Raw genomic sequence first — 27,831 nt, 5'->3', positions numbered from 1 at the left:
AAAGAGTGTAAATTGTGGGATGGCATGATTAATAAAATGAGAAATCCAATCAAGAAATAAACCCAAAAGAAGTTGCAGCATGCTCTGGCATATAATGAAGATTTTTTCCATACATCATATACCATCTGCATTAATTTGCAATGATTTGATGAAATGAGGAAAAATTCCATGCTGATGCAAGGCAAAACATGCACTTAATGATCAAGACCACTTTCCTAATTTATAATTTGCAAGTAATGCCCAAAGTTAGATCATGAGTAACATGGCAAATGAATGAACAACGCATTTTTAGGAATTATAAATGCAGGAAACATTATGAGAAAACAAATAAATGAAGGCTTATAAAAAACCTCAGTCATCTGTTTCTGCCCACAGAGAACAACACCAGTGCCAGTAGGACTATAAATTTGCTTGGCCCTGGAAAAAGCAGCCTGAAAAACCAAAGATATGAATAGATGTTAATCAGATTTTCCCAGATCAACAATCTTAAAAAGCAAGTCTGCACAATCTACCTGTACATTTATCATCTGGTTGTGATAACACCGGCATGTTCTTAACACCAGAAGACTCCCAGTCTTTAAACCTATCCTATAGGAGGAAGAATCACAAGCTTCAATCAACTCCACCAAAAGCAACTGGACAAGAAAGAGCAATTCCACAGCAGCATGCCATAAAGAAGAGAAAAAAGCAAGCAAACCCGGTAAGCCATTCTCTTTAGGTTTCTAGCCCCATAATACAGCCTCACATCAGATCTTTTATCAGCATTAAAACCTGACTCAATAAGAGATCGAATTGGACTGCAGGAGAGAAAAGAACGAAAATAGTACAGAAATTGACAAAGTAAAAGCATATATTAAGAATACTTAAGAGAGTTCAGATGTTGAAGAAATCAATGGCAATGAAGCAAGGTTGCTAAATGCCAAAATAAGAAACATCTAGTACTGGCTAAATGGCACACTCTACTTCTACTTCAGGTTTACTACAAGCAAGGATTTGGCTAAGAAAATGTAACTTCTTCTTTTGATGGAAAATGATGCTTGTGTTAATATATCAAAATGCAATATATTAATTATCAAATTGCATCATCTGATGTTAGAAATTATCCTATGGAAGGCAAAAGCTCATGAAACTGAATAGCACCAATTTTCCATTCTAAGATTTTGTGTACAATAATTTTTTGGCAGAAATGAGCAATATTCACAGGTTCATTTCTCATCAAGAGAGCATCGAAAACAAAAGGAGAGAAAGAAATCGCACCTGATACCAGATCCAGTGGCGAAAATCAGAACCGTGGGATATTTCTCGGCAGGCTCAATTTGATCAATGTCGAAACCTCTACCCATAGCTTGGCTCAATTCCACCACATCTCATCTTTTAAGCCCGCACAACAGCTCTGCCGTCGATCCAGCCACGCTCTTCACTAAAAAGTCAAACGCACCTTTTGAAGCTGCGTCGGACGGCGGCGAGGCGATGGCCAGCAACGATGGCTTCTCCACGTCGGGGACGAGTAGCTGTTAGTACTGTCCAGCACGTGTGTGTGACGCTGCGAGGTCTGGAGAGTCTAAAACGTCGATTCTCACGTGGAAGAGTGATTCGGCTGCTGGTTCAATCCCGGAGAGAGGCGCTTGTGTCCAGACTGTTCTGTCTTGCCATACTGCAGCGGCGACCGTGGCTAGACCCCGCATGCGGTGATGTCTGAGGTGTGTGGTTAAGTGGTTTGGAGCTAGGCGGAGTAGGACAGCCATGGAAAGGAGGGGAGGGTAATGGTGCGCATGGGAAAGAGGCGATGATAAAGAGAGAAGAGTAGAAGGAGAGATAGTAACTTTACGGTGGTTTATGGGAGAAGCGGGTGGTTGGGTCCCTAGAGGTTGGCGGCGCTAGAGGTGGCAGAGGTGGCGTTTGATATAATGCGCCGTTGGTGAATTGTTTTGAGTGAGTTGCCACTTGTCATGTCCTCGAGTGATCCTGTAAATATATATGCTAATTAGTGGGCCCGTGAATTTGTTGTCTGCTGCAGTATAGTTTCATAAAGGGAAAGTATACTTTACCCCCTACAGTGTTATTTTAAATATCAATTAATTCCAAAACCTTTTGACCTTGTTAAGTCTGCCCAAATATAATCCAAATAGAGAGGCAGATGAAATATTTGGTGCAATTAAAAATTTTATGGTTCTACTATGGAAGTGATTATTTTTAAAACTTAAAAAATATATTAAACAGATATTTTTTATATAAATATTAAAATAATTTAAAAATATAAAAAAATCATTTTTTTATAATACTGTGGTCATAGCCAAAACAGGTCCTAACAAGCATTTCTATTTCAAAAGTTGAAATAAGCTTCAACCTCTTTAAGTGGCAACAATTCATAGTGAATTTTAATTAACTAATTTGTATAAAAAGTACACATAAAGGCTAATAAAGTAGAAGAAATTTATTATGATTCTATATTAAAATTATCATTTATAATAAATTGAATTTTAATTTAGCATCCAAGATAGAAGAATTTAATGAAAACGTGGAAATTGGATGTAACTAACAATTGATAAATAGAGAGGTGAATTTCTCTAGCATCAATTAAATTAAAAAAATGAAATTTAATTGATAATAAAACAATTTTTTAGGATACTCTCTTCATAAACCACTCACCACACGACCATATTTTGGTAAGGCAAAAAAAACACAAACCATGCATTCAAATTGAACTTCTATTAGAAACACAAACCCACAGGTCATCTAGTGATTTTTTTTATAAATCTAAAAAGCTGTTTTTGTGTTTTTTTTTAATAGTTATTTTGATTAAAAAAAAAAAACAGCACGAATAACATCTAAATCAAGCCCCCAGTTGAGAGGTCACAAGGTTCACCTCCCATACCATGTCCTGTAACCCAGGGGTCATAGCTCATAAAGCTGTAACATGTTTTCAAATTATTTCGTTCAAAAGTTTCATAATCTTATCTCTTCTTTCATTTGCCCAATCCTTGCGTTTATTAATAACCAAGCTTCCTCTTGCTACATGTAATAAAATCTTAAATAATAGATGCACAATTCAAAGATCCTCAAAACACAAACTTTCCATAAACGTAATGGGTAGAATATATACAAGCCATCTCGTTGCCAGAACCAAAACCTAGACTTTCACAAGACGACGTTTGATGCCAGAGAGTAACATGTTCAAGTTTTTTATTTTTCAGATTGAGCTTTGCAATGAAAATTAGGTGAAGACACATTTCAAAGGATGGGCATAGTCACTAACCAACCGGCCCTTTCACTGCCTCAACCAAATCATTCGTGGTCAACCTGGGCAAATATTGCAGACATATACAGAACTCAGGTCCCCAACAAACTACTATAGGAGCCTATCATCGTATATTCCTCACCAATAAACTCTAAACTACAGAATAATCAAGATGCAAAAAGAATTTCTGATTAACAAAACCAGAAACTATTCAGTTCAAAGCCCTGTCCAAACAAATTGTACCAGCTACACTAGAACAAGTTAACAGACGTGAGTTCAATTGAACCAGTTTTGCAATATTCAAAACAGGATTATCCGTAAACGCTGTCAGAAAGATTCTCAAGAGATAATTGACAGTTGATAAAGGAAAAATATACAAGCCCGCCTCCCCATGTTGCCCCCTCATTCAAGCAACACGGAGAAAGGGGGGCTTGGCTGGACAGGTCTCAGCTCTATTCCTCTTTCACACTCTGCAACAACATTAAAACAGAAATTGCAAATCCTGACAAATTTGATCTCAAAAAATGAACATCTTGTTGCTAGCATCACCAGCACCACCTTAATTATTGATTTTTGCAATTATCAGTTTAAGGAAAGAAAAGGAGAAAAAAAGTTGGTCTGTTTAAGCAGTAGCAGATTCCTTGGAAATCTTTTCAGCCTTGGCAATAACCTCCTCAATACCGCCAACCATGTAAAATGACTGCTCTGGAAGGTCATCGTATTTCCCATCCAACACACCCTGCCATACAAAAAAACAGAATTGCCAACGAATTAAATCTATGATTAGTGTAGCAGAACCCAACCAGACAGCAAATGTCATCTAGCCATGCAAATGCAATATAAGAAAATCTGCCAGACAGGACCAACTTGTGGGTTCATGTTTGTGCAAGTGTCACAGATAGAGAGGGGCAGAAGGAAGAAGGATAAGGAAAAGCACCTGGAAGCTTTCTACACTCTCCTTCAACTCGACGTACTTTCCAGGAGCACCAGTGAAAACTTCCGCAACATGGAAGGGCTGGCTCAAGAACCTCTGAATTTTACGAGCACGGGCAACTGTCAGCTTATCATCTTCACTGAGCTCATCCATTCCCAAAATGGCAATAATATCTTGCAAATTCTTATAGTTCTGAAGAACCTTCTGCACACCACGAGCAGTGTTATAGTGGTGCTCGCCCAAAATATGAGGTGAGAGCATACGAGATGTAGAATCAAGGGGATCCACAGCAGGATAGATACCAAGCTCAGAAATCTGTCCAATAGGAGTGGCAATATAGCAATTAGGATTTATATTAGCACCACAAATGCTGTGACTGCTAGCCTAATTCAAGTAAACACAGCCATACCTGTCGTGACAGCACAGTTGTGGCATCCAAGTGAGCAAAGGTTGTGGCAGGAGCTGGATCTGTCAAATCATCAGCAGGCACATAAATAGCTTGGACAGAAGTAATAGAACCTTTCTTAGTTGTTGTAATCCGCTCTTGAAGACCTCCAAGATCTGTAGCCAAGGTTGGCTGATAACCGACAGCAGATGGGATACGACCAAGCAATGCAGACACCTCTGAGTTAGCCTGCAGGACAAAGAGCAAAATAAAAGATTTGTAACTCAGCAACAGGAAACAAGTTAAGATGTTTCAGCCAGAAATCCACTGGCATTGAATTTTACCTGGGTAAAGCGGAAAATGTTGTCAATGAAGAGAAGCACATCTTGCCCTTCAGCATCACGGAAGTGCTCAGCCACGGTAAGCCCAGTGAGACCAACACGAGCACGAGCACCAGGGGGCTCGTTCATTTGACCATACACAAGAGCACATTTGCTCTCGGCCTGATATGAAGAGAGAGAAATTATAAAATTTCAGTAAATATTAACTTGAAAAATAAAATAGAAAAATAGATGAATGGCCAATTGTACTGACCTGCTGATCCCCTAGCTTAATGACACCACTTTCAATCATTTCTCTGTACAAGTCATTTCCCTCACGGGTACGTTCTCCAACACCAGCAAAGACAGAGAAACCACCTGATCACAGAAAACCATAAAAATCAGCAGAGTGTGAAAAAAAAAAAACTTTGTATTACTGTAGGAGCCAAACAAACCATGAGCTTTTGCAACATTGTTGATAAGTTCCATAATAAGCACAGTTTTTCCAACACCAGCACCACCAAACAGTCCAATCTTTCCTCCTCTTTGGTATGGTGCAAGGAGATCAACAACCTGTAGGGAGGAAATAAGAGAGCATAAATTCCAAATGCTAGCATCAAGTTTCAACTGTTGAAGTACATGAAACATGAAAACAACACCCATCCTGTTTAAAATGGATGAAAAAAAATACGAACCTAGGCATCAACTAAAATTCTAAATAAGACTATATATGTTGGTTACCTTAATACCGGTAACAAGGATCTGTTGCTCAGTTGCTTGCTCAACAAAAGCAGGAGCTTCCCTGTGAATAGGCAAGTAGTGCTCCGTCTCTAATGGGGATTAAAACATAGTCATTGAAAATTTTCACATCATAATAGTATACTATACTGATCAAATGATTAAGGTTTGCATATATCTTACTGAGATCCCCCTTCTCGTCAATGGCTTCTCCAATGACATTGATGATACGACCAAGGGTGGCCCTACCTACAGGCACCTACAGAGCATATGCCAGTAAAGAAATCAGCTTAGAAGATGCAACTTTTAACAGAGACATAGCACAAATAATACCTACTTGAAAACCACAGACAAACCCCGCAATAACAAACCAGAGCAATAAACAATAAAACATTATAAAGGAAACACCAATGCATAAGGGATAGGTACACTAGCCAAGCATCAGAGTTTTGAACTTAGCCTGCACTAAAAAATTTATCCTTCCCAGTGTCAGCAATCATATTTCAAATAAAACCTTGATCCACAGCAACACCACATCAAAGAGATCACCCTAAGAAACTAAACAGTTACATAAAATCCAGTAACATATAAGTGCGCAATTGAACCTATTAGATTCAAGCCTTTTTTCCGGTTTCCAATCAAATATATCCTTTATTTCATTAAAAAAAATCTCCTTTCAACTTTCCCATTTTCCTGCACTAAAAGTAGAATCACACCAAACAACAAAAAAAAAAAGAAAAAGAAAACGGATCCCAATTTCCACAAAACCCTATTCCAATTTTATCGCTGCAATAATCATAGCAAACAAATACCCAGATCTACAATAAAAAGAAAAACCCATCTTAACATGGATCATCACACTCTAAAAGGAAAATCGAAAGACAACAAAAGCCCAGCATTTCTCATCAGATACCATGAAATTGAAAAACAAACATAACATAAGAAAAACTGAACGAATTTTCTTACAGTAATTGGGGACCCGGTGTTTAGCACAGGCTGGCCTCTAACCAAACCTTCAGTACCATCCATAGCAATGGTCCTAACAACACTCTCACCCAAATGCTGCGCCACTTCAAGGACCAAACGGATCGAGTGTCCCTGAACCTCCAACGCCGTCAAAATCGGAGGCAAACCCTCGTCGAACTTCACATCCACAACGGCACCAATAACCTGACACACATGCCCGATCGAACCCTTGCCGGTAAACTCATCGATGATCTTCCCCTTCGCTCCCTCCGATTTGGCAGGAGGCGGTTTTGACGAAGGCGATGCGGCGGCTGCAGAGGTTGCGTACTCAGCCGCGCGGTTTAGAAGGTAGCCGTAAGGTGACGCGCGGCGCGTGCAGGATGTAGAGAGCTTAGGGTGAGAATTTGATAGAGTAGATTTGGAGAGAGATCGGCGAGAAGTTGATCGGAGAAGAGAAGATAAAAGCCTGCGTGAAGCCATGGTTAGGGCTTCAGAGGACGATGGAGACAGAGAAAGGGAGGGGTGAATGTTAGGGTTTGTGAGACCGATATACTGTTATATGTAGCTAAGGCTCAGCTAATAGCAGATCTGATTCACTGCTTTACCGTTACTGACTTACTGTGACTTTATATTGGAAAATTCTATTTATGTTTTTTCTATTTTTGAATTTAGTTTCCTTCGTTTGTTGCTGCTGACAAGGTTGTAATGTGGAGCCATACGACTGGGAGTGAAACGATGGCGTATAGGGCATTGACGAAATCCTTGGCCACTGGAGTTGATAATTTCAAAGAAGACACGTGGCGAGCAGTTGGGATTCGATGGATGCTGTAAACGGCGTCGTCTTTATCTGGAAGACAAGTTGCCCTCTCCTTCAGTTTTCGGGGCGCGTCTTCAGATCAGGTTTTAATGGAGTGTGTTGAGTGACTAGAATTTTATTAGTATACAGAAATACCATGGTAACCTTGGCTTCTTGTTACAAATAATCTACGAGGAAACAAGAAGTTAAAGCCGTCCGGACTAAACTACCCTGGTCTCCGGCACTAATCCGAAAGTTATGGGTGGGGGGAAATGTTGTGTTTGATGATTGGTTTCTCTTTTCCTTTTTTGGTAGAAAGAATATATTGAATTGCTCAAAAAAAAAAACAGAGAGAGAAAGAACAGCAGTCTGTGGTGTTGGGCGGAGACCTATGAAATCAGATATCCGTGAATACATTTGTAATTTTCTCTTGAGAACATTGATTTTGAATCGGATACAACTTCTTTGTTGTTTTAGTTTCTAGTGTGTTATATATAAAGACATGATAATCCTAAATAACTTTACCCCGTCCGATGAAACTAAATAACGTTGTTGTTAATTATCTAGATGGTGTCCAAATGATAAAGATTTGGGACTAAAAGATTTGCTCTCTTTGTGATCTCAGGTTCGAGTCCTTAGTTGCTCATATGATGGTCACCGGAGGCTTACATGGTTGTTAACTTCAGAACCCGTGAGATTAGTCGTGATGCGCGCAAGTTGACCCGGACACCCATATTAATCTAAAAAATAAAAAATAACGTTGTTGTACAGTACAGATAGATGGGTAGACATGGATTGATAATATCAATATACATTTGTAATCTCATTTGTTTCAACCCCTGTGATTAATTGGTTTTTGATCGTTATATTTTCTTAATTTTTTGAGTTTTATTCTTTATTTTTTATTTTTTAGAATGATGTACAATCAAGAGAAGCAAAAACAGAAGAGTTAAATTATCCATGATTTTAGCCATACACCTTCCGTATTTAATTTAAATCACTATCGGTATTGTCAGCAGAATAAATCAGCATGAGCATGCCATGATAATTCGATATCATTGTGTCCAGCTCATTTATAAAAAGCATGGTGGATCTCTTCTTGATGAAGATCCCAGCTCTGGGCCTAAATTGCAGTAGATTTACGCTGTCACATCTCGAACATCACCCTTGTGTTGATTTTGAACCGTCTATCAGAATTGGAGCCCGCCTGGTCAGTTCTGGCCCAATCATACACCTGACTTTTGCATTTTTAGCCCATGGTGATTATCCGCTCAGGATTTGGGTTTCGAAAAATACACTCAGTTGGCTGACTAACTTTGATACCGTTATTCGTTTTTTATTTCACGCACCGTTAGCCTCATGTAATAAAAGAGGGATGATTACTATTTTATAAGTTCCATCTTAACTAATTTCTATAAAATTGTAAGGAAAGGCTGTGTGCTTCGTATCTATTGTTCTATTAAGATAAACTTAAATTCAAGGGTTCAAAACGCCCTCCAAAAACAAATCTCTTTTAAGCCCAGCTAGTAAAATGATCGACCTTTTTTTTACACGACTATATTTTAAATTATATTATCTCTATATTTATTAGGTATATAAAAATTCTTAAACAACCTATTATATTTTCAATTTTGATATTGTATAAAAAATAACATATAAAAAATAAATTTTTACCAATATTACAAAAAAATATTCTTAAAAGATCTTAACAATTTAATTTGATAACAAGTAGAAAAATTAAATAAAAACGAATAGTCTTATAATAAAAATAAAAAAATTTAAACTCTATTGTTGGCAACTCAGACATTATAGCATGAGTTAGAAAACAAAAAAGTTAATTTAATTAACATTTGACCAAGGATGGGATGTTGAAATAAACTCGTGTAAAAATCACAAACCTAAAATCCAAACAACCTACTATTAAAAAAAAATAATGATTTTTTTTAAAGAATCTAATAAAAATCAAAATTAAATCAAACTAATATTTGAAATTCATTCATAATCTATATTATAAGATTGGGTTATCTCATAACATGTAAATAAAAAAAAAATCATGAAGCAAAATTTTTAATCATTCAATTATTTTTTTTTGAAAAAGACAACAATCAAGTGATTAAAAACTAAAATTAATATAAATAATAAATAAAATAAAATAATAAACTATTGAATTAAAAAATAAAACAAACCAAGAAAATGCTAAAAACATGGGAAAAACAGCAGCCAAAACAGTGAGAATAATTAGAAAAACACAAAGTGATTATTATAAATGATATCTAATCACTTTTTATTTTTTTAACCTTGTTAAAAAATTGAATGGTCTCTTGTTCGTTTAAATTGATTATAATTACAAAAACATTATAAAAATATAAAAATATTTTTTAATAATTTTAATCTATTTTACCTTGAAGAACAAACTATTTAATTATTATATTTTCAATCAGAACATAAAGCAAAATAACCGTTTCATCATTGGAATCTCTGGTTATTAAATTGGTTTGGTCTGACGGGTCGACTTTAAACTATGTTAATTTAGTAATTGGATCGGTTTGAATTTAATAAAAGACTAGCCAAGACAACAATCTAGCAAAACTTAGGCAATCAAACCGGTCAGCCCATGACCTGGAAAAATTCAAAGGAGACTCGATGTTTTTTCCTTTTTAAATGTGAGAAATCTACTAGTATACACACTTTATATTTTTAAGAAAGAAATTGTATTTTTTCAACACGGGATAATTTTTTTTTGATTTAAATACTTTAACTTAAATGGACAATATAATATCTTTTTAACGTGAGATAAAAACATATGATTTAAACATTTCATTTAAAAAGGATAATATAATATTTTTCTCGACATGAGATTTAAAACCTAATAGTATATATATTTTATATTTTTAATAAAAAAATTATATTTTTTTAATGTAAAATTGAAAACTTATTAATATATATATTATAATTTTTCAATAAAACAACTATTTTTTCAATGTGGTATAATTTTTTTATTTGAATACTTTAACTTAAAAAACTTAACATGATATCTTTTAACAAGGAATAATTATTTTTTTTTAATTTATTTAGAAAACTTCATTATTTACAATATATATATATATAATATGTATTTGTATGAATTTTTTATATATTTTTTTTTAAATTTTAAATATTTTAAATATTTTTTTTATTTTTTAAAAATTAATTTAGATTAACTTATAAAATCCCTAGGTCAACTTTTCGATCGAGTCATTTCCAAATCAGGTTTAATTATGACTTCGGAATCCCTAAATCATTTGTCTACGAATAATACAAAATTACAAGTGGCAGTTAATTTGACTACTTTGCCCTTGTCTTTATGGTATTTACTGTAGCAGTCCAGGGGTAGATCCCCTGTGTCCTTCTGTCCATGTGGAACCACCCAGGTGCATGCAATTCGTGGAGATATTACTACAGTGGAGTGTTTTGTGGTTTTAATTATCTTTTTGAATTTTTTTATTTAAGAACATATTAAAATATATATTTCTTATTTTTTAAAATTTATTTTTAATATTAACATATAAAATATCTAAAAAATATATTTTTTTAAATAAAACATAAAAAATAACTGGACTTGTAAGGTAATTATCATCCCGGTCCGCGGCAATTGATAATACCACAAACACGAGTGGCTTGGGAAATTTCCACGTATTTTAATGATTTCTTATATTTCTTGTCACGTCCATTAGTGACTTAACATGTGTTCCACTGTACAGTGTCAGTCAAACAGTTTAAATTACTTCGAATCCCAACCCTGAACAGTTTTTTAAAAAAATATCTTAGAGTATTTGCATAGTAAAATCAATCATTAAATATAAATGATGTGAGTGGCAGACTCACTAATTGCTATCAGACAAACCACATGTCGAAGACAATCTCTGACGTTCCCAAATAACTATTAGCTAGCGACGTTACCAAATAGCAATTAACTAAATTAAGCGGCGTCACATTATTAAATTATTCATTCACGTAAACTAAAATAATGCCTATGTAATATTTTTACCGGGACATTGATATGGAATTATACTTTCTAAACATAGTGGTCTGTTTATTTATATGTTTTAAAAATATTTTTAAAATTTTTTATTTAGTTTAAATTAATATTTTTAAAAAATTTTAAATTATTTTAATGTGATGATATTAGAAATAATTTTTTTTAAAATAAAAAATATTAAATTAACATTTTTTAAATAAAAAATATTTTAAAAACAACTTGTCTGATAAAAATACCTCGCGAATCCTTTTTAGTAACCCAAGCATCACAAAACTCTCTCGTAACGCATATTCTAATTAACAAAACCTTTACTTCCTGTTTAACAGTAGATTATATCTCGAGTAAATTATTACAGGCAGTACATAAGATATTAAGATTGTGTTTATTTTTTAAAAAATTATTTTTTAATTTTTTTATATTTGTCATTAAAAAAATTAATAAACGAAAAATATGTTTTAATCAAAGAAAAAATTGGCTTAATTTTTAAGAAAGTGTTTTCTTAAAACATTCGGGTAAAAAATATTTTCTGAAAGTTATAAAAAATTTAAAAATATCATATTATTTACTGATTATATTAGATTTAATCTTTAAACTTTTGATTACTGTATATATTTTATTTTGAATATTTATTTTTTAATTTTATTTCTTAAAATTTAATTTTTATATTTACTCTGGTCTTTATTTTTATAATTGTTATTTATTTTTTTCTTGTTATTTTTTATTAAAAAATTTTATTTATCAAATTTGATCATTATTCTTTTGATTGTTTTATTTTATTTGAAATAATTTATAAAATATTACTTATTATTATTTTAATTTCTTTATCTTTTATCTTTTATCTTTTATTTTTTAGATTTAATCTCTATTATTTTTATTATTATTTATTTTATTGGAGATAATTTATGAAATTATTTTTTTAATTTTATTCTCATTTAACTTTTTAATCTGTAAGATTTGTTCTTCATATTTTAACATACTTAAAAAAAATAAAATATTATGAGTTATTTTCTAGCTAATTTTTTATGATATAATCAAACACTAAAAAATATTTTTTAATTTATTTTTTATTACACTACTAAATATTAAAAAATAAATTACTTTTTCAAAATTTATTTTTTTAAAATTTACTTTAAAAAAAAAACTTTCAAAAAAAAATATAAAAGAATTGTGGTGCTTGAATAGTGCAAATCATGGTTCGCACATATTCAGCTGCACTGCACGATTACACTGTTCATTCCATAATCGACTTTTTTTTTTTTTCTTTCTTTCCCTCTCCTGTCATTGAACTCTTTTTTTTCATGTATATATAATTTCATCGTGCCGGGCTATATCAGAACCTTTTCGCTCTCGTATATAAGAGACGTGCCAAAAGAAATTCCAATTTTACAAAGACTTCTAGAATTAGATTTAACTATAAGATAGAATAAATAGAACAACAAAAGTAAAATGTTTACAAAGACATCTATCTTTGTTTTTATTAGAAAGTTCAATTTTTTATTTTAGTATTTAATTTGTCATTTCTATTTTAAATTTATTTATTTTACTTTAGTATTTAATTTGTCATTTCTATTTTTAATTTATTTATTAAGAGTCGGTTTTCTTTTTTAATTAAAAAATTATAATATAAAAAAACCATTTATAAAATTGATGCCCTTTTATATTAAAAATTAACTTGAAATGCTAGCCATATATTATGTATGAATACTGATTTGTTAAAACTTAAAATAATCGAGAGAGCATGCAAATGGGTAATTTGAGTCCACGTCAACGAAGTTTTAAATTTGATTCCTTTTTGTGGTTGGACAGACTCGCCCGTACTGCTTCTGCTGGACTCATATATGATTCGAGTCTTTGAATTTAAATTAAGGTTGTCTTTTCTGTTTTGTTTTATGTGGGGTAGCTGGTATATTTCATTTCAATTTAATAAACAAAATAAATCAGAATAAATTTTAATTTTTTGGTTATTTCTGTAAATTTCATCTAAATTCCAGCTGGAAGGTTTCAGCAGTTCCAATTCGGTCAAATAATTTTTTTTTTGTTTTTACTTTTTATAATTATCATTTAGTTTTATAAGATTGATTTTATCTCTCAATATAATTATTGTATTGGACAAAACTTTTATAAGAAACCTTCTTATACATCTTCTTTGTATTATCATGATTATTTTAGTTAAATAATATTTTTATCATTTATCTAGGTTAATTTTAAACTCACTAAACTGATTAAGTTATATTGCTTCAACTTCAATTTTTTTATTTTTTTAAAAATTTGAATTATATAAATTCAAGTTAGTTTATATTTAAATTTAAATTTCAGTTTAAATTATATTTATTAAATTAATATTTTAAATTGCATATATATATATATATATAAACAATACATTCTTGAAATATCAAGCCGATAAACTTCAAAACCAAAACATATCGTTGGAATTGAAATAATAAGATACCAACCTGAACGTAATTAATAACCTTGGTTCCACCTTTAAGCGCAGTAAAATGGACCTACATGTGCCTTCAAACACTAAATATTAAAAGTTTTTAATTAACATATTTCTTAATACTTCCATTTTCAATTCTTATTCCCACCGAATTAAATCACGAATTGACCAAATTAATCTTTTTATTTCTTTACAGTTAGATTTTAATGATATTTTAAATGTCATATAGGAAGGATAGCTAGCTCGCTGTAACAAATAAAGGAACGGGCATAATTCCAACCTGTTATTTCCGACACAAACGTTTCACTGATAGGTGATTAGTCCGACGGAACTCTCCCAAAAGATTGGTGGCCAACAGAGAGACTATATTTTTATTTTTGAAAGGCTCGAATTCAAAACCTTCAACCGGACATTCATCTTTATCTTCGCATGAATGACTGTAGAGGTAATGATTGGCCTATCTTGATTGTAATCACTTTATGTTTCCCGGCACAATCAAGGAAATAATGCAATAACACCTTAATGCATCAGCAGCACTTCAATATTGATTCTTTTTTCTTTTTTTAATATGCCTTTTTTCTCTTCCCCAAAGATGCTGAAACTCGATCAATCTGTACTAATGTTTTTAGTTGATATCTATTCGACTGTCAATCTCCAGTCTTCAAGAAAAATCAAAAAGTAGAAGAAAGAATCTCCACATCTCTAAGAATAGCGTGACAGGCAACTTATAATCCATCATCCATGGGAAAAGACACGAAAAAGAGCATGGAAGAGCGTTTACTACTACCAGAAAAGAGATCAAAAGAGGGAAGAGAAGGTATAGCTCAAACATGGCGTGAGTTTACTCAAGAAGCGAAAAGGCTAGCTTACATAGCAGGACCCATGGTGGTTACTACGACAGCCCTCAACTTGTTGCTGGTTATTTCAAATATGATGGTGGGTCATCTTGGTGAACTAGCTCTATCTAGTTCTGCCATAGCTATCTCTCTCTGTAATGTTACCGGCATCAGTCTTCTAGTAAGTCTCTTCTGTATTTCCATTTTAATCTCCTCGTTTCTTTTATTGATGAATAAATTAATTTATTTCATAACCAAAAGGAACAACATAGAAGGATGCGATCCTGCTTACATTGCTGAAGAATATGGACCATCTGAACAGATCTTGTTGGGGGCCATACCCAGTCATTATAAATTATCCCAGATACATTTGCTGTATAGCATTGCCAGTTCCCCTTATGACCCTTTGTCCTAAAACGTTTTGATCGATGAGAGGCCCAATAGGATGCAAGTAATCCCGCCAGAAAAATCCTTCTCTGCGCTACCACATAACCCAAAGACACTGATCCCAAATCCTTCTTAGATTCGGCACTTTAATTTTGTCTCCCGGCTTTTTAGCATGTTGTATAGTTCTTTTTTTTCAAAAAGCAGTTTATCAGTTAATCCAATAGAATATTAACGATCTTCTTTTAACCACCAAGACCATATATTTTTCTCCAGCTAGTTCTTAAATCATGAACTGCACTACGTAATGCTTGATGAATGAAATTCACAAGCCGCACAACTAATGCACTAGCCACACCTTTGATATTGCAAAAATTGTGATGGTAAATTGATGTGGACTTTCTTGCACATTAAGCTTTTATTACCATGAAGAGAAATAAATGAAAAAAGCATAACAAATTCATGGTGCACATAAATTAATGTTGTTGTTGGATTATATGCCGGGCAGAATGGAATGGCAAGTGCACTGGAAACTTTATGTGGGCAAGCTTATGGAGCTCAACAATATCGAAAAGTCGGAAACCAAACTTATGGTGCCATGTTCTCCCTAATTTTAGTTGCTCTCGTTGTATCTCTGGTTTGGATCAACATGGAAAAGCTCCTCATATTAATTGGCCAAGATCCCATAATTGCACACGAAGCTGGCCAGTTTACATTATGGCTCATTCCTACCATTTTCGCTTATGCAACATTTCAGCCACTTTCTCGATACTTGCAAGTGCAAAGTATAACCATTCCAATGCTTGTAAGCTCTTGTGTCACTCTCCTTTTACATATACCTCTATGCTGGCTTTTAGTATTCAAGTCTGGACTAAGAAACCTTGGAGGAGCATTAGCTGTCGGTATTTCATATTGGTTGAATGCAATTTTTCTTATATTATACGTTAAAAACTCTCCCGCCTGTGCCAAAACCCGTGTCCCAATTTCTATAGAACTGTTCCAAGGAATCGGAGAGTTCGTCCGCTTTGCTATACCATCTGCAATGATGATTTGGTAAATAATACGTTCTCTCTTCTTCCTCTAATTAACATAAAGATACCAGTAATTCTAAATATCAGAAGGCATGTAACCTTTCATGAATTTTGTCTTGTTAAAATTAACTTGTAGCCTGCAATGGTGGTCATATGAGATTGTCATTCTGCTATCAGGGCTCTTATCAAATCCACGGCTTGAGACTTCAGTCCTGTCTGTCTGGTATGCTTTCTTATATTTTTTTTTTGTTTTAACATTTCTTTTAAAGATACGTGTGAACGAGAATATCACCAAATAATTTGCTTTCCAATTTGTTAAGCAGTTTAACAACGATCGGAACACTCTATTCAATTCCATATGGACTAAGCGCAGCAGCCAGGTTTGTGCTGCGATACACACTTAGATAACTTCTGTAGATCTGCATACTAGCTCACTTCAATTCTATATCGAAAGAAGGCTTTCTTTCTTTGTTTTTTTTTTTTTTTTAATGATGAATGACGCAATTGATTTTTCATGTCTCCATTCGTTTCTTCTTCGTCTGTGCACGTAGCACTAGAGTCTCAAATGAATTAGGAGCTGGGCGCCCGCAAGCAGCACGTATTGCTGCCTACTCCGTGATGATTCTTGCAATAATAGAGTTATTTATTGTGAGTGGAACCCTCTTTGCCACGCGGCACATTTTTGGTTACAGCTTCAGCAATGAGAGGGAAGTGGTGGACTATGTCTCCAACATGGCCCCTCTGGTTTGCCTGTCTGTTATAATAGATGGCTTACAAGGGGTGCTTTCAGGTTGAATTTCACCTTCTATATCGACAAGCAAATTTTTTTCTGAAGATAAATATTGGCATAACTCTACCTAGTTTCCGTTGTTATCTCACATCTGCAGGCGTTGCAAGGGGATGTGGTTGGCAGCATATAGGGGCTTCCGTCAATCTTGCAGCATTATATCTATGTGGGGTTCCAGTTGCTGCCATACTGGGCTATTGGTTGCAGTTGAAAGCAAGAGGCCTTTGGATTGGCATACAAGCCGGTGCCATTTTGCAAACAGTTCTGCTGTCTCTTGTGACAAGTTGTACGAACTGGGAAAAACAGGTTTGATATCCGAACTTAATCTATCTTGAAGCCTTATCGGTGCCTTTCTCTATTGAGATGTTTTTAATGTCTGGGTCGTCTTATTGCTGCAGGCAAGGCAGGCAAGGGAAAGGGTATTTGAGGAAAGATCTGCAGAAGAAAACACTTTAGCTTTAGCGTGAAGGAACAGAGGCGACGAACAAGATTAGTGTCTAGCAGTTTTAAGAGACAACAATTAGATTAGCAGCTTATGCAACTTTGTTCCCAGTCTTTGTGGCACCAAAGCTTCTGTATTGAAGATGAGATTTGATGTCCATCATGGATTAATTTGATGACGAGACAATGATAAAGAGCAAGCAGTTTTGATTTATCATGACGTGATATGCTTATTATTAGTGTGCTGGTGTCATGGTACTTGAAGCTGTAGGGACTTTTGGTGGCAAGAAACAGTTGCTGGGAGGTGTGCATGATCAAATGTAAATTTTAGCATGGTCAAAAATCCGCAGCAGTGCCGGCATGGCTGGATCAAATTGCAGCTATAGCTGTCCACCTCCACGGAAGCAGCTATAATAGCGTCTGAAGAGCTCGAACCACTCATTGAAAATCTGAAGTATTTATTTGTTTTTGTATTTTAAAAATGTATTTCAAAAAAATTAATTTTTAAATTTTTAAATTTTTAAATTAATATTATTTTGATATTTTTAGAATATTTTTATATATTGATATAAAAAATAATTTTTAAAAAATAAAAAATATTATTTTAATATATTTTTAAATAAAAAACTCTTTAAAAAATAATTACAACTACCTTATCAAACCAACCCTCGGTAGTATTTCAAATTCCCCTGCATCCAATGCTGACGCTTTCCAAGCAGCCTAATTTATTGTAACAAAAATCAGCATTAATCTTATTAGTAGTTATAATGTTTGATGATTTTTGTAAGATAAGTCAATTATTTTTTAAAATATATTTTATTTATAAATATATTAAAATATATTTTATTTTTTTAAAATTTATTTTTAAAATTAGTATATTGATTAAAAAATATAAAAAAATAATTTAAGATAAAATATTTTAAAAATTTTCCACAAAAACATATGCACTCTAAATATATCAATTATATTATTAGCTATATGTCTAAGATAATAAAATTTAATAGATATTACTTTAAAAAGGGAGTAAAAAAAATATTTTATTTATTGCCTCTCCTTTTTCTCTTTTCTTCTAGTGAATCTCTCTTTGTATTGAACAAGTATCAGTAGATACAGTCTGAGAAGGGGGAAAAAACATGGGAAGTTATTGGGGTCAAGCAAACGACACCGTTGAGTAGAGTTATAAATAAATCGGACAGACGAGCTGCAGTTTATACCCCAAAAACCACAAGATTGATTGATTGAGAGACAGAAGAGAGAGAGACAGAGAGAGAGAGATGGGAAAAGCGGAGAGAGAGCGTCTGAATCAAAGTCTGAGCGGGCACCTTAACACCATCCACGAGACCCTTCAGGTTTTCTTCCGCCATTTCAGATTTTAATTGAAGTTTTTTTTATAGCATGGTAATTTTGTTTCTTTATGAATAATAAATAGCTGTTGGATCAAACACCAGCTTCGTCGCTTGATAAGCTGAGCTGGGATGATGTTGTTAAAACGGGCAATGAAGTCACCAAGCAAGCTACTATCGGTACCACTCTTTAACACCTTCCATCTCTCTCTCTTCTTTAATGTATTTTCTTTTAAATTTTAAATTTTTAGATGGCGTGCATTTTTTTTCATAGTACTACATTTGCTTATTGAAAGTATCTCAATTATTGTCTTGTCATATTTTAGCGTTGCTTCTTTGTTGGGTGTTCTTAGATGTTTGGCGGCATCATAAGGATTTGAATTTGGTTTGTTCTATTTTGATCATAAGAAAAGGAGCAAGTTGGTGAAATTAGAAACTGGATGATACAGGGAAATACAGAAAATTTTCTTCTTTTTTTCTTTTGGATTGCCTGATAACCAGAGGAGGAGAAAATTGGTTGTTTTTATTGAGTTTGCTGTCATTAAGGTATCTGGCTGTAAGTTGTTTTGAATATTCATTTGAAAGGTTGATTTCTGGTCTATATTTAGATGTTATGGTTGGGTTCCGGTGCATCTGCCATCACATCTTCTTGTTGTTTTTACAACATTATATAGTTTGGTTGTTATAACTCGTGATGAGAATGATAGCCACACCAAGGCTGTTTCTTGCTGACGTTTTAAACTCATGATGAGAAAATTGCCCATACAAAACTGTCCCCGTAGTCAGGGGCGGACCTAGAATTTAAGAAGTGAGGGTGTCAATCTGAAAAGATTAAAGTAGATTTTAAACTAAAATTAGGGATGATACACAATTTACAGGGGTGCAAAATATATGTTTTATAGAAACTAAGTCTTAATTTAAATGGTATAAGTAAAAGATTTTCAAAATATTAGCACTAAACTTAAAATAAAATAAAATAAAATGAGGGGTGCAATACAAACAAAACATACCCAAACAAACTAGAAGAAAAATGGGAAGGGGGGGGGGGGGCACCCTTATTGATACTAGTTTCCCCCTGTTCATAATTCTGATTTGTCATCTGTCCCATGTCACCTGAATGACATTTTGGACCTGTTTCCACTTCAGCTTCCGTCCTTTCTCTTTTCCTACATGGCATTATGGTTCAGATTCGTGTATGTGATGGTGGTTCTATTATGGTGCAGTTGGAATGCTTTGGACTGGGAAAACACCAGAAGCTAAAGCAGTTGAAGAAAACATGGTAACATACTTCAATACACTGCAGGGTCTGCTTCTGCTTTCTCATGGAAGTATGGTTGGTGCAGGACCTACTCTTTCATCTGCTATCCATGCATCCATTAAGCAAGTTGTTGACTGCAGTTTTAAGTTGATGATGGAAACTGTCTCCTCATATGGTAACATCTCTTTCTGTTTCACACAAACAAATGCACTCAACGCGCCTGTGCTCTAAACAAACACATTATGCAAAAGAATGCATGTGTGATCCAATCAGTGGTGTACTTTTTGAGAGATCAGTGCATCTATTTTACCTCAGCAATGTCCTTGCAACACATGACTTGCTATTTAAGTTATGGAAACACAGTGTGTTGATTATACAATATTACAACGAGCGTAGATATTGTGATTATACACTATCACTAAGTGCTTATGACCCAAAATTTTATTCCAGTAATGGAATTAAAGAAACAAGTCAAACAATTTTGGGATGATTGAAACAAAAACTGGAGTTCGAAGGAGAAATTGCAGGAGTTCTCTAGAATCATTATCGAAACTGGAGTTGGCTTTCAACATGTTTAATCTTTTCTAATGAGACTTTCAATATATTTAATCTTTTCTAATGAGACAAACTGTGATTGATCACTTGATGTCCCATGTGATCTTAGGAAGTAAACTTGACAATAAAATATGCAAGTTCCCACCATGATGCTTGTTTCTAGGTGTAGACAAGTTTTACAAGGTTATTTTGGTCATGTTATGCATCAACATGATTGTGTGGTGATTCGTCATGCCTTTTAAATAGATGGATTTTGATGCTCTTTATTTCTTCCTTATAAAATGAACACTGGCAGGATCTCGCAGTAAGGACTTCAAACTTGTAGTACCACAATTAGTTGGTGCGGTATGGGAAGCATGTGATGCTCTTAAGAAGACTCCGGCTTCAAATATCACAGCAATTGGGCGAGCAATGACACAGGTTGCAGTTTCAGTGAAGGATGTTCTTCGGGAGATGAAGGAGCTTAAACCAGGTCCCTCCAATCAAACAGTAGCAGCTTCTCATGATGATTCTAGAATCAATGAAAATGATAGCCTGAGTGATGATCTAGGCAATGACTTGTCACCTGAAGAGATGAAAGTTGCTCAATCGGCTATTGGGGTTATGACTGAGACAGTTGTAGTCCTAAAAGAACTCATCCGCACTATTACTGGTTTGCTTAAACTGGAAAAGCCTGAAGACAGTGGCAATTTCGTGGACGCTCTGGAGAAGTTATTGAAGCTGTGCCAAGAAATCGGAGTGCAGATTGATGAGCTTGGAGCCTCTCTTTATCCCCCGCAAGAATTTCCAGCTTTGAAGGCAGCTTTGGAGAAAATATCTAGTATTATTGATGAAGTGCGGTCGGAGGTGGAAAGTTTGACAAGCCCTTCGGACGCTATTTTCCAGGCATGCAATGATTTGAAAAGCTCAATGAAACTAATGGAAGTGACGCTGGATTGCTGTAGCACCAGCGAAATAGAATCCATAATGCAGAATGTTTCTCTAGGCTAAGCTGGTAGAGGGATGGGGGGGACTCGCACAGAGTTTGTTTCTGAGCTAGACTTGACCAAATACATGTTTTCTAGTATCTTTCAGTACGTAATTCTGTCTGTTTCGCATTCGATTAAAACATTTACAAATTGAAAAAAAAGGATTGCTTATCGATCAAGGTTTGCTCTGAATTACTACCCTGGTAGCTTAACTTGAAACGTAGCATTTGAGAGAGACAAGGGGTCAGCGCATTCCTGGATAATAACCGAAGAATACGAGACCGTAGTCCGCTCACGCGTAAAACGGCCAGAGTACGCAAGTGGGGAGGGGAAATCGGACATGAGATGTAGGGAAAAATATATGAATCTGTGACAATCCTTAAATTGAGTCGTCGTTTAAACTTGTGGGGTTGTAATTTCACAGACTAGGCTTCGACTGCATATCAGACATCCTAAGATCCAATCTTTACGAGTCCTGTGCCGTGGAAATTCTGCATATCGAATCTCAGGGTCATTAAAAAGTCTTCTGTAGTGGAAGCAGGCCTTATCCAAACATTACAGCAATATTGTTGGTCTGAGTAGCTCATAACAGTATATGCTATGCACATGGTTTTCATCAAGAAAATAAAAAATCATAATTCAAGAGTACAAATGCTACAAGATGACTTTTTTTATGGTATCATCATTTCAACTCAACAATTATTCACTAATCACTAACAGCTATCAGCCCAAATGATTTCTTTTAATAGGTCTTCAAGTAGGTTGATCATCCATGTAAGTTGGTAGGATTCATAGCTGTATAAGCAGCCATGATCCTACGGGTGCATGCGACATTTTTGGTGAATACTCTCTCATTTCTCAAACAAAGAATTAGAAAAAATAAAATTTTAAATTAAAATTTAAGTGAAAAACAATAAGATAGAATAGATATAACATGTAAGATCTGGGGATTGAAGTGAACTCTTTGTGACAATTTCAAACTGTCACTATTTGTGGTGCTTTTTTCACTTTGATTGCATATCTTTCAATCTTATTATCGGCTAATAAATTTGATTTAATTTCCTTTTAATTTGGTTAAAAAAAGATGCAATGATGCAGAAATAATTTTTGGGACCAAAATAAAATATTAAAAAATTTTAAATAATAAATCTACATTAAAATGCGAGAAAATAAACAATACATATCTACCATAAAAACATCACACCACTTAGTGCGTTTTCTATAATAGTAAGTATGATGCTTAGGAAAAAAAACCATCATGAAACTCTTTAACAAAAACCAACTAGAATTAAAGGTATTAAAAAAAACAACCTATTTATAATATTATATTATTTAACTTGACTAAGCTCATTAAAGTTAGATAATATAAATATTACAAATAATAATGCATCAAAAATTTAAAAATAGATATCACAAGTTGGATAACGGTTTAAGAATTTTGAAACCCTCTAAAGTAAACTCAATTAGCATACCTGTACCTTTTTATCTTTATATTTGGTAGTTTATGGATTTAATTTTTATTTTTATTTAATTTAAAAATATTTTGATTTTAAAATTTTTGTAAGTGGGCTTCTTATTAAATTGTTTTAATGTAACAAAAAAAAAGTTACTAGTGGTGCCATGTATAAAATTATACTTAACAGTATAATACAATGACATCAAAAATCCATAATGTAGACCTATCTTTAAATATATACCTATAAAAAAGAGCAGCATAAGCTAACACATGTGTATATTTATAATAGAAAATAAAATTGCAAAAACTTGAGAGTAGGACAAGCTTCTATTTACTGAACTGAAAATCGATGCTCTAAACAATTTTTGCAAATAAATAAATAAAATCAAAACCAAAACATAAAAAAATTTGAAGTTCAATTTTCACAAATGTGATCTCTTACATGGAACAGCCTAGCCCACCAGAGCAAGTGCCCACCCAAAACCCAGGGAGTTATCCGTAATTACACTACACTCTCCCTTATATATACACGGACCTTTACGGACCTTTCCTTGCCCTAAGACTTAAGCTCCCAAGCTTTCCCGCCATTTCCATCATCTTACTGTACCTTTTTTTTTTTTCTCAATTTGCTACAAAATAAATCCCAAAATGGGAATCGAAAATCTAGCCGAGAAAGCACAAATTCTGATAAGGAGCAGACTCTGTAACCCTAATTTCATCTTCAAGCCTCTCTCTGATTCCCCTGACAGCAACTACAGGTGCGTTTGATTGTCTTGGCTTTTTGGAATTCCCAATAATTTTTGTTAAAATAATGTGGAATAAATTTCCAGCAAGTTGAAGTTTATAATATCGAGTTCAATCATGGAGGCTTGCAACAATTCTATACTGCTTCTTGGACCCCGTGGCTCTGGCAAAGTCGCGGTATGCATTACCATTTTCTTTTTTTTTTTTTTTGTTATAGATTTGCTATCGAGAACATAGCGTTAAAAAATGATTTAATCAGGTATTGGAGCTTGTCCTCAGCGACTTACTGGAGGAATATCCCGACACAATCACTGTCGTATGCATTTATAACTGAATTTGTTTATTTTTTCTTTATTCTCTTCAATTATCTCTCTCTTTTTTTTCTTTTAGATTCGCAATGACCTTTTTGTGATGCAGATCAGATTGAATGGGTTATTGCATAGTGAGGACAACTGTGCCTTCAAGGTCATATATCCCTTTTCTCTCCTACATCTTAACACCGTTCAGATCTTGCAATATGATGGTGTCATGATGTATTTATTTGATTGCGATGATAATAAGAAAAAATGCATTGTTGATATGTAATACATTGATTAGGTATTGTTGTTGACATTGAAGTAGCCATTTTTTTTATGATGATTGGTAATTTTGCAAGCAAATTAATTAAAATATGTAAATGCTTAGACCATGGATTTTCTGGAGATTAAGTGGGGCTGTAGGATATGCTAATTCTAAAATATGTAAATATTAATATGTTTGTAATGGTTATTGATCATTCAGGAAATTGCCAGACAACTATGTATGGAGCATCATTTGTTGTTCTCAAAAATGGTAATACAAAAATCTGTTTTTGTCGAGAATAGTGACTTATGATGAAAGGATTCGGGTTTCCTGATCTTGGGATGATTTTTACAGGCTTCTTTTGACGATAACTCCCAGTTTATGATAGCCATGTTAAGGTGAGTTTTAATATTTTGTTTTCACAGGCCATTTAAGGCTATCGGACTATCTCAAACTTGGACTAAATGTGTTGGCTCTTGCTGCCAGGGAGTGTGGATTGGCACATAAAACAGTTATTTTTTCACTTGATGAGTTTGACCTATTTGCCCAGGTATCCTTTATCTTTTCTAGTTTCTCAAGTTGACCTCTCAAGTTTAATGTGGCTAAGTATTATAGTTTTATGATAGTCCATGCAGGAAATTTTTTTTTTGGAAATTTTTAATAGGGACTGTATGGGATAAGGATTTTTTCTTACACAAAAGATAGCAAGCTTTCTTCAGTTGAAATCTCAAATTAACATATATATATATATATTTTGATTTTCCTCTTTTCAGGGGAAACAACGACTACTTTATAGTTTGTTGGATGCAATGCAATCTGTAACATCTCAGGCTGTTGTTGTTGGTGTTAGTTGCCGATTGGTATGTTAAATTATTTTTCCTTACATTGTTTGCTTCCTCTCTTTTTTTCCTAGTATATAGCATTAGCAAAGAGATGCTTGTCATAATTATTTTTGAGATCTTATGTGTGAAAAATTATAATTCTGTTGGAGAAAGCGGAAGCTCTTCTCCCTGTAGTAATCTTTAAACGTAGCACTTAAACAATTGGTAGTAAAATAGGCAGAAAAGCATAGACGAGTGGAAAATTAATGTCAATTCCAATCTTAGCACATTGATTATGCATGATCATGTTAATTTTAACTTGTTAAGAGCCTTAAAAGTCATGCTGTATGTGCAGGATGCGGATCAGCTTTTGGAAAAAAGAGTGAGATCTCGGTTTTCTCATAGGAAGTTACTGTTTCTTCCTCCATCTAAGGAAGATGTACAAAGGTACTTTCCCATTGCATGAGTTAGAAGTGCCGTGATAAAATCCCAGTTTATCACTTTCTGGTTATGCAGATTGCTGGAGCACATCCTATCTTTGCCAATGGACTCAAGTCTTGCCCATGACTACGCTGCTGAGTTCAATGAAAAGCTTCAAGTATATGTTATCTGATGCATACTTTTTATTAGATAGTAGTATCATGGTCCTTTCAGATATGTAAAGTCATATTCAAACATGTACCGTCTTGATGTTTGACAGAGTATTTTAGCAGATGAGAGATTCAAAGAAATCATCAGCAATTATCTGAACTCTTATTCTACCACCAATCATTTATTGAGATTTCTGTAAGTTTAGTTCTTGCACCTGGAAAAATTGAATGTTGTGAATTAATAGTTTTTGAGGTTATAATACTTACCCTCTTCAACTTACCATTTGATGCTAGATTTATTGCCATCTCAAATATGGAATTGAAATCGGGGTTCTTGTCACTTGAGAACTTCAAAGCTGCACTTTCGAGCATCCAAAGGCAACCAAAGCAGGAATGCATAAAAGGTCTGCCAATTTGAAATTTCTTTGGTACTTATTTCTTGCTCAGATGTACCTTATCTGGTGGCTTATGAATGGATAGTTTCATAATTATTAGATGCTCTTGGAACTCATCTGCTATCTCCTATCTTGTCTCTTGGTTGCTGACATTACCCAATCATCATCCCCACATATTATATCCTGCAATGCATCACGTGTGATATGCATCAATTCCTTTTATGAGATACTTATCCACTTTTAGATTTTGGAATTTATTCAAGTTTACTTAAGGTGCACATGTCAGGTAGCACCGAATAAAAAAGAGCAGAGAACCGTGAATAATACTGCTGCATGAATTTTTGAAAAAATACTTTCACATGAAAGCATGGGAAGTATAATTTTATGTCTTGTTGATGCAAGCACTGGTTTTTTTATTTTTTTCTTTAGGTGCAGAGTTTGATACCATAACATTTTTTGGCAGATTGCTCCATCTTGGAACTCTACATCCTTGTATGCATGAAAAGGTTGGAAATTAGAGAGCAAAATTCTTACAACTTCAGTTCAGTAATGAAAGGTCAACTTGACACATTTCTTGCATTTTGTTACACCGTATTATCATTTTAATGTACTAAAAGGGTTTTCATGTTTGGCAGAGTACAAAAGCATACATGATTCGTTCCCGACATCTGATTATTATGCGCAAAATGTTTGCTTACGGGTCTGTATAAATCTCAGTGAAACTTCTGTTATGGTGTTCAACCACATCTGCTCCATCACATTTTGACAATGTTTCACCCTAACTTCTGCAGGCATTTGAACACCTGCTTCAACGTCAGTTAATTTGTTTCACAGACAACAGAGGTCACAGTCAATCTATTGAATTCCGTCAAGTGAAGCTTGTAGTCTCGTATGCTGAACTACAAGAGGGGCTGAAATCATACCGATCCTGTCCTGTAAGTTACTCCCAGAATAGTACCTGTTTCTGAGAACTGCATATGTCATGTCATAATTTTTCGTGTGGTTTAGGTAAAGCAATGTATTTGTTTAAAAATTGAACCAGTCAACCCTGTTATAGATTTATGTAATTATTTGGAGCTTGCTGGGGTGTCCTCGCATCCATTTTTACTCTTGCCATGAAATCATTGATTTCTATCACTTTCCTTCCTTTTGTTACTGCAATGATTGATGAGTGTGTTATTTTGATTTTCTGGCAGGCCATTCTTCTAAAATTAATTGATCGCTGAAGGCAGAGCAGCTGTGGAGAGACAATGTTGATGGCTGATTAGCTTCCACAAGGAATTCTCATCTGCTGTTTTCTTTCAAGGCAATTGCACCAATGTGCAGAAAATAAGAAATTCATTGCTAGTTCTGCTGCTGATAATGTTAGCTTAGATATTTGTTATTTATCCCCTGATACTTTGCTCATTGTATCGACTGCTAACTGCCATGTAGCTTTTTCTTGATGATCAGGAATTCCTTAATTCCAGAATTTTAAGAAGGTCAAGCTCCAAATTTCTTCCCAAGTTGTATCTGTTTGATTTCAAGATTGTCACAGCTGCTGGAAATCTGGGAGAAAAGAAAGAATGATGTACTTTTTAATGCTAGACTACACATTATGACTGCTGCCAAGCTTCAATGGGAATGAGGTTGATGTTGGTACATAATACTGCAAATATATAAACGTCCAGAGATCCAAGAGTAGTACGCAATTGTTGTGCAAGACTTTTTCCATTTTCACATCAAAATCAGCTATGTGATTTTGTTTTGTTTAATTATCCTATTCTTTACCCTTTGATGTGATCATCCTATCCTAGGTTGAGATGTCATGGGATTTGTCTTTCTTT

At 34.0% G+C, this 27,831-nt stretch overlaps 4 protein-coding genes and 1 pseudogene across 6 annotated transcripts; 3 read left to right on the top strand and 2 right to left on the bottom strand.

Annotated features, from left to right (window-relative positions):
- Positions 1-2,112, bottom strand: part of LOC105124550 (fruit protein pKIWI502-like) — a 4,323-nt pseudogene extending 2,211 nt beyond the window's left edge.
- A 1,378-nt stretch (positions 2,113-3,490) lies between these two features.
- On the bottom strand, positions 3,491-7,184 carry LOC105124531 (ATP synthase subunit beta, mitochondrial-like). The gene is made up of 9 exons (XM_011024585.1): positions 6,582-7,184; positions 5,799-5,874; positions 5,619-5,707; positions 5,333-5,450; positions 5,152-5,255; positions 4,902-5,060; positions 4,582-4,806; positions 4,176-4,487; positions 3,491-3,977 (listed from the first exon to the last, which is right to left on the bottom strand). The coding sequence occupies exons 1-9, from the start codon at positions 7,059-7,061 to the stop codon at positions 3,861-3,863; spliced, it is 1,680 nt and encodes a 559-aa protein (XP_011022887.1). The 5' UTR covers positions 7,062-7,184; the 3' UTR covers positions 3,491-3,860.
- A 6,743-nt stretch (positions 7,185-13,927) lies between these two features.
- LOC105124519 (MATE efflux family protein 5-like) lies at positions 13,928-17,354 on the top strand. 2 transcript variants are annotated; one of them, XM_011024572.1, is made up of 8 exons: positions 13,928-14,280; positions 14,494-14,852; positions 15,564-16,108; positions 16,223-16,309; positions 16,410-16,466; positions 16,638-16,876; positions 16,974-17,179; positions 17,272-17,354. In XM_011024572.1, exons 2-8 carry the CDS (start codon positions 14,577-14,579, stop codon positions 17,338-17,340), a joined length of 1,479 nt encoding a protein of 492 aa, XP_011022874.1. In that variant the 5' UTR covers positions 13,928-14,280; positions 14,494-14,576; the 3' UTR covers positions 17,341-17,354. The 2 variants fall into 2 exon arrangements, with proteins under 2 accessions (XP_011022874.1, XP_011022869.1); XM_011024567.1 differs by having other exon boundaries at positions 14,428-14,852.
- A 1,103-nt stretch (positions 17,355-18,457) lies between these two features.
- Positions 18,458-21,630, top strand: LOC105124510 (uncharacterized). Its single transcript, XM_011024556.1, has 4 exons — positions 18,458-18,663; positions 18,744-18,837; positions 19,881-20,090; positions 20,766-21,630. The coding sequence occupies exons 1-4, from the start codon at positions 18,589-18,591 to the stop codon at positions 21,458-21,460; spliced, it is 1,074 nt and encodes a 357-aa protein (XP_011022858.1). The 5' UTR covers positions 18,458-18,588; the 3' UTR covers positions 21,461-21,630.
- A 1,816-nt stretch (positions 21,631-23,446) lies between these two features.
- On the top strand, positions 23,447-27,586 carry ORC4 (origin recognition complex subunit 4). 2 transcript variants are annotated; one of them, XM_011024544.1, is made up of 16 exons: positions 23,447-23,652; positions 23,725-23,815; positions 23,898-23,954; positions 24,056-24,103; positions 24,419-24,469; positions 24,554-24,597; positions 24,686-24,749; positions 24,973-25,059; positions 25,376-25,467; positions 25,537-25,618; positions 25,721-25,806; positions 25,905-26,014; positions 26,469-26,561; positions 26,641-26,705; positions 26,797-26,940; positions 27,202-27,586. In XM_011024544.1, the coding sequence occupies exons 1-16, from the start codon at positions 23,543-23,545 to the stop codon at positions 27,229-27,231; spliced, it is 1,254 nt and encodes a 417-aa protein (XP_011022846.1). In that variant the 5' UTR covers positions 23,447-23,542; the 3' UTR covers positions 27,232-27,586. The 2 variants fall into 2 exon arrangements, with proteins under 2 accessions (XP_011022846.1, XP_011022840.1); XM_011024538.1 differs by lacking the exon at positions 27,202-27,586 and having other exon boundaries at positions 26,797-26,973.
- The last annotated feature ends 245 nt before the right edge of the window (positions 27,587-27,831 follow it).

Source organism: Populus euphratica, unplaced genomic scaffold, assembly GCF_000495115.2.
Source record: "Populus euphratica unplaced genomic scaffold, PopEup_1.0 scaffold1.1, whole genome shotgun sequence".
In the NCBI taxonomy this organism is placed as follows: Eukaryota; Viridiplantae; Streptophyta; class Magnoliopsida; order Malpighiales; family Salicaceae; genus Populus; species Populus euphratica.
This window is presented reverse-complemented; position numbering and strand designations above follow the sequence as displayed.

Excerpts from the sequence above, each read along its gene's own strand:
- LOC105124531 (XM_011024585.1), bottom strand. The coding sequence starts at position 7,061 with ATGGCTTCACGCAGGCTTTTATCTTCTCTTCTCCGATCAACTTCTCGC. Across the intron at positions 5,708-5,798 it reads TGACGAGAAGGGGGATCTCA|AGACGGAGCACTACTTGCCT; the intron begins GTAAGATATATG and ends AATCCCCATTAG. Across the intron at positions 5,256-5,332 it reads CAATGTTGCAAAAGCTCATG|GTGGTTTCTCTGTCTTTGCT; the intron begins GTTTGTTTGGCT and ends TTCTGTGATCAG.
- LOC105124519 (XM_011024572.1), top strand. The coding sequence starts at position 14,577 with ATGGGAAAAGACACGAAAAAGAGCATGGAAGAGCGTTTACTACTACCA. Across the intron at positions 16,310-16,409 it reads ACTTCAGTCCTGTCTGTCTG|TTTAACAACGATCGGAACAC; the intron begins GTATGCTTTCTT and ends TTTGTTAAGCAG. Across the intron at positions 16,467-16,637 it reads GGACTAAGCGCAGCAGCCAG|CACTAGAGTCTCAAATGAAT; the intron begins GTTTGTGCTGCG and ends CTGTGCACGTAG.
- LOC105124510 (XM_011024556.1), top strand. The coding sequence starts at position 18,589 with ATGGGAAAAGCGGAGAGAGAGCGTCTGAATCAAAGTCTGAGCGGGCAC. Across the intron at positions 18,838-19,880 it reads CACCAAGCAAGCTACTATCG|TTGGAATGCTTTGGACTGGG; the intron begins GTACCACTCTTT and ends ATTATGGTGCAG. Across the intron at positions 20,091-20,765 it reads GGAAACTGTCTCCTCATATG|GATCTCGCAGTAAGGACTTC; the intron begins GTAACATCTCTT and ends GAACACTGGCAG.
- ORC4 (XM_011024538.1), top strand. The coding sequence starts at position 23,543 with ATGGGAATCGAAAATCTAGCCGAGAAAGCACAAATTCTGATAAGGAGC. Across the intron at positions 24,750-24,972 it reads AGTTTGACCTATTTGCCCAG|GGGAAACAACGACTACTTTA; the intron begins GTATCCTTTATC and ends TCCTCTTTTCAG. Across the intron at positions 25,619-25,720 it reads AGTTCAATGAAAAGCTTCAA|AGTATTTTAGCAGATGAGAG; the intron begins GTATATGTTATC and ends GATGTTTGACAG.